This window comes from Pediculus humanus, genomic scaffold (genome assembly GCF_000006295.1).
Source record: "Pediculus humanus corporis 1103172108290 genomic scaffold, whole genome shotgun sequence".
NCBI classification, from domain to species: domain Eukaryota; kingdom Metazoa; phylum Arthropoda; class Insecta; order Psocodea; family Pediculidae; genus Pediculus; species Pediculus humanus.
The window spans coordinates 2,274,105-2,280,295 of NW_002987859.1; the positions used below are offsets into that span (position 1 = coordinate 2,274,105).

Consider the following 6,191-nt stretch of genomic DNA (forward strand, 5'->3'; position numbering starts at 1 on the left):
CCTGCTTCTGACCCTGGCCACTCCAAAGATGTTAGTCACCGGAGCCCAGTTCAGGAGACAAATCGTTCCCATCGAAAAAGACGGACTCAGGAAGACCTTCAAGAATTGATGTGGTGCTATCTTATAATAAGTGGCACCACCGAAATTCGAGTATTTGTCCCTAAGGAATCGGGTAGAAACCTCGGATAAATACTTAAAAACTCCGACAAGTAGCCTTGTCGTGTTTAATGGTGGATAATAATAATAATAATAATAATAATAATAATAATAATAATAATAATAATAATAATAATAATAATAATAAATAATAATAATAATGATGATGATGATTATGATAATAATTTAAACGTCGTTACGTAAATTTTACGTAATTTTAAATTTAAAGAATTGTTGGAGTTATTAATTTTTTTTTTTTTAAATTTTTAATGGCGTATATTAAATAAATTAAAATCGAAGGGATGAGGAAGAGGAGGGGAAGGGGAAGGAGGGGAGTAGAAAAACGCGGGGTTAAAATAAATTTTAAATATTAAAAAAAAAAAAAAAATTGCTCACAGCGTTAATTACGCATCTGGCAAAGTAACGATCGAGATAAAAAAATAAATAAAAATTCAGACAAATTTTAATATTGATGTGTACATATATGTTAGTATCATTATTAATACGACGACGATGATGATGATGATGATGATGATGATATTATTATGTTTGTTTTTGATACCGTTAATAAAAAAAAAAATGGCACAGCAAATTCGCTGATTTATATAAATGAATAAGGATTTTCTTTTTTTTTTAATACAACCTACGCTCGATAAAAAAAAAAAATAAATTTTCCGACATTTTTTTTTTGTCTTAATGGTCGTTATATATGGGCAGTTAAAATGTCGGACATTAATACATTTCACGAACAATAATATTATTAAAAGGTTTAAATAAATAAAATAAATTTTTTATTTTCTCGTAATGAGTTTAATTTTTTTCACATGTTAAAACCGCACGACAATTTTTTTTTTTTGTTTTCCTCGTGGAAAACTGAAAAAATGCTTTTTTTTTTTCTGAAAAAAAAAATAATAATAAAAAACTCTCGAGATTTTTTTTTTCGTTTTTAAAATATAGAGAAAAGAAAAAAAAAATTTATCGCGTACGGATTTATGGATTATTTACAAATAATATCCGACATTTTTATTAATTATTTACGTTTTAAATATTAAGTTCATTGACGCCCTTTTTTTCTTGTCAATATTTCACGCCCATAATGCCAACATGAATTAATTTCCTTATTTTTTTTTACGCGCGCCATATTTTTTTTTTTTTTTTTTTGATGAAAAAATACGAAAAAAGCGTTAAATATAAAAAAAAATGAAATAAAAAAAAAAATCGAATTTTTCACGGAATTTTCATTTCCGGTTTTAAAAACAACCGTGATTGATTTTTTCTCTCTTTCTCTCTTTAAACGTGTTTTTCAAGATATTCATAAAAGCGAAACGTGTTCATCCTTTTCAAAAAAAATGATGATAACAAAATAAATTTTGATGGAAATTTTTTTTGCAAAAACATTTTTTGTAAAAAAGATGAAAAAAAATTTTCACGTGATTGACCTTACGCGTGACCTTTGCATGGGGGGAAAAAGAAAAAAAAATTAAAACAAATTTACCATCGCACACAATTAAATTCAATGTTATTCGTATTAATTGTAATTTATTATTTTTTAAAAAAAAAAACGAATAAAAAAAATCATAAATAAATAAATAAAACAAACATTGTTTGTTGTGTGTTTGTATAAATCACAACAACAACAACAACAAACCTTGCGGTAAAAATAAATAATAATAATAATAATATAGAAAAAAAAAAAGGTTTTAAATTTTGTTTTTTTCACCTACTAACCTCCTGACACATTTTTTTTTTTTTTCGTGCAAAATTTAAAACCTTTTTTCATTCCTTTTTTTTTTTATTCCTCCAATGATTTACGTGGGTTTATTTCGAAGTTTTTTCCCGCCCCCTCCGCTCCCCATTTTAAAATTGGTTAAACTAATCGAGAAGATAATATTTTGTTTTTTTTTAAAAAAAAAAAAACCTTAACCGTTTTATACTTGAACGTTTCTTCTTAAACTTTTATATTTTATGACTTTTCTATTTTTTTTATTTTTTATTTGTAAACTTATTTTATTTTAAAATAAACTACCATCGATTTTCAATAATTTTCTTCTTTTTCCCACCCTCCCCCCCACCAAACTTTACGTAGATGATAACAATAATAATAATAATAGGATTTAAATAATCGTTTTTACGTGGTAAAACACGATTCGATGTGATAAAATGTTTTTAAACAAAAGGTAAAACACGTGTCGGTAAATAATTTCGTTTTGATAATCTCACCCACCGCCCTCCCCCGCTTCCCACCCCTCCTCTCCCCCTTTTAAAATCCCTTTTTAATTTACGATCAAAACGTAGTAAATACTTGCAAATTTTCGATTTAAAAAAAAAAAGAAAACCAACCATAAAAAATTCTCTTATTTTTATTGTTGTACATAATAAAAGATAAATTTTAATTAATATTATTATCATCTATCAATCACTTCCTGCGTGCGATGGTATAAAACAATAAAATAATTAATTAAATAAATTTAAACCGTGCCTAACCTATTTAAATAAATTTATGTATTAATAACTTATTTACGTAGGAAATAATAGTATCGATGAATTTATTTATTTATTTATTACGATTGTAACGAATTTGTTGAGAAAAAAAATATTAAAAAAAAAAATCACAACAAAATGGGTCACGTAAAAATTTTTTCTATTTATACATGATTATTGCAATGCAATTTAAACAAAATAATAATAATAATAATAATAATAATAATAAAAGTTATTAAGCGTGTTAAAAATATTAAATGTTATGAAAAAAAAAAAAAAAAAACAGAAAAAAAAAAATTTGTAAATAAGCCAAAATGCATTAAATTTAAAAAAATTTTTTTTTGTTTTGTTTAATATCAATGGGTCCTAATATTATTTGAGAAAAAGGTTTTCATCATCATCATCATTTTATTAATTAACCTTAAATATTGTTTTTAAATTATTAATGACGTCATTCATTCATTTTTTTTCTCGATTGTATTGTTTAATATTAAAAAATAATTTGCTGTGAGGCGTACAAAAAAAAAAAAAAAATGAAAACATTGTTTTTGTTTTGTGGTGGTGGTGGTGGGAGAAAGAGGAGGAGGAGGAAAACGTGATGTTGATTTTTCTTTCATTTTCCGACAGCAGAATAAATAACAAATTAATTTGAAAATAAAAAATAAAAAAATGGGGGAAAAAAATTATTTTTGTTATTGTTGCAAATATCAATCAATGTCATTTCATCACAATCATCGATTCATACGCTTTTTTTTTAATTATTATTATTATTATTATTATTGCTCTGGGAAAATTTACCCAATGTCGATGAAAACGTTTGTTTTTTAACTAATAAATTTCGAAATAAATTATGTTAATTAAATACGATTTAAAAAATAAAATAATAATAAATAAATAAACTTACACCGTTTGATGGTTGATTTTTTTGCCGGAGTTTCTTTCATTGTAATTTCCTCTCGAATTTTATTTTATTTTGTTGAAAATAAATTTTGCTCGTGTGCGTTGACGTCGTGTGTTTCACATCAGCCACTTCCGGTTAATATAAATTTAACGACTTTCAAGTTATTCATCTGTAAAAAAAAAAAAAAAAAAAAATTAGTAAATAAAATAAAATTTTATTTAGCGTCATTTTATTTTATTTTTAATAATGGCGTAAATGTAAAAGAATATAAATAATAATAATAATAAAAACTTATTGAGGCGATTACAATAATTATTTGTCTTATAAATAAATAAATAAATACATAAATTTTTTTATTATTTGTCCAAGCCTTTGTAAAAAAAAAAAAAAAAAAAAAAAAAAATCGTTAAAGCGGCCAATTTTTTTTTTTTTTTATATATTAAGGACAAATTGTTTATTTAATTAAATTAATTTTATGTTTAAAAAAAAAAAATAAAAATTCTAGAAGCATTTAAAATTATTAATTTCATTGGGGAGACGTAAAAAAAAAAAGGACATTTTTTATCAACTGCGACATTAAAAAATAAAAAAATAAAAAAATTCCTGTGGCAAAACTCACAAGTTACAAAACAAAAATAAAATTTTTTATTATAAATTAATAAACAAGCTCAGGTATTTACGTTTGTTTAAAATAAAATAACATTGATAAACAAACAAAAGGAAATCGATTTTAATAATAATAATAATAATAATAATAATAATAATAATATATAACCTCGCGTCGATATGAAAAAAAAAAAATTAATGAAAACTAAAAGAGAAAAAAAAAAAATTTTTATTGCATTCCATTTAATCTGAGTTAATAAAAAAAAAAAAAAAAGGTTTCGACGGTTTAATTTTTATTATTATTATTATTATTATTAGGATGAAGGAGGGAGTCATGGATGAAAGGTAGTGTGAGGTAAGGTAAGGTTCCCTTTTTAACAAAATTGGAAAAAAAAAAAAATTTAATTAATGAAAATTAATTTTAAAAAAAAAAAAAAAAAGAATTATGCTACGAAAAATAAAAAACGTTTGCGGGTTACTTTTTTTTTTTTTTTTTTTTTTTTTCTCACTCCCCCCCTTAAAAAAAAAAAAATTTTTCCAATGTTTTAATTAAGAAAAAGTTTATAATGGTATAATAACTGAACTGACAAAAAAAAAAAAAATAGAAAAAATGGGTCATTAAAACCATAAAATAAAATTTTTTTTTACAGTTTGTTTTTTTATAAATAAAATTTTTTTTTTTTTTTAATATTTAAATTAAACGCCTTAAAATAAAAAGATGATGATGATGATAATAATAATAATAATAATAATAATAATAATAATAATAATAATAATAATAATAATTTTATATTTGATTGAATGTAACGACAAGTTTTATTGAACATAAAAAAAAAAAAAAAAATTTTCTTTTCTTTTTTTTGTTTCCATTCAATCAAAAATTTTAATTTTTTTTTATAAATAATTTAACGTTTTTTTTTTTTATTCTAAAATTGATTTTCTTATGAAAAACTTATTAAATAATTTATTAATTATTATACATAAATAAATAAAAATATTTAATAATTAAATAAAAATATATATGGAAACGTTATTAAATATTTAATTTTAAAAATGAATGAATTTGTTTTCAATTTTTTTTTTTTTTGTTAATAAATTTTTAGAGAATTGTTTGTTTGTTTGTTGTTGTTGTTGTTGTTTGTTAAAAATAATTAAAAATTAAATATTATGTTTGTTATTAATTAATTACATCGTTTCCCTTTAAATAAAAAAAAATACGTAATAAAATTAATAAGAAAATCTTGTTTAAAAACAAATTGTTAATAAATAATAAATAATAACGACTTATTAAACTATTAATAAATTTTCATCTATTTTAAAAACATTATTATTTATTCATTAAAGCAAAAAAAATCATTATTATTATTATTATTAAGTTAATTAAAATTAAATTTATTTAAATTTAAAAAAAAAAATTACTTTAAATTAAAATAAACTCTCTCTCTCTCTCTTAAAAAAAATTAATAATAAAAAATTAATAAAAAGAAAAAATAAATTAAAATTTAAAATAAAAAATAAATAAATAAACAATTCATAAACCTAAATACATATTAGTAATAATAATAATATTAATAATAATAATAATAATAATAATAATATTAATAATAATAATAATAATAATAATAATAATAATAATAATATTTTTTACTTAACCAGATTTTTCAAATCGAAAAAAAAAACAAAAAATTATTCTTTTAATTTTAATTGCTCTTCAATGCATAAACTATTTTTTTTTTTTTTTTTTTGTAAATAAAAAAAAAGGTTTTTAAAAATAGATTTGAGTTAAAAAAAATAAAAAAATTAAAAAATTGGCAAAGATCGACATCGACCACGTTTTTCAATTAAATTTTAATGGGGGCCCCCCAACAAAAAAAAAAAAAAAAAAAAAATTAAACGTCGTATTAAATATTCTTTCGATTACATCAAACAAACTTTTATTAATAAATTTTAAAAAATTATTTATTTTATTACCGTAATAATAATTTTTTGTTTATCCTTATAAATTAATTAAGAAAATTTAAAAATAAAAAACCGTTACGATTAATAA

At 20.7% G+C, this 6,191-nt stretch overlaps 1 protein-coding gene across 1 annotated transcript in view; it reads right to left on the reverse strand.

Annotated features, from left to right (window-relative positions):
• Positions 1–837, reverse strand: part of Phum_PHUM543950 (uncharacterized protein) — a gene marked incomplete at both ends in the record, with an annotated part of 2,642 nt that extends 1,805 nt beyond the window's left edge. Inside the window, one exon of the mRNA XM_002431674.1 lies at positions 804–837. Coding sequence (XP_002431719.1) covers positions 804–837 — 34 coding nt within the window. The remainder of the gene's footprint in view (positions 1–803) is intronic.
• Between the last annotated feature and the right edge of the window lie 5,354 nt (positions 838–6,191).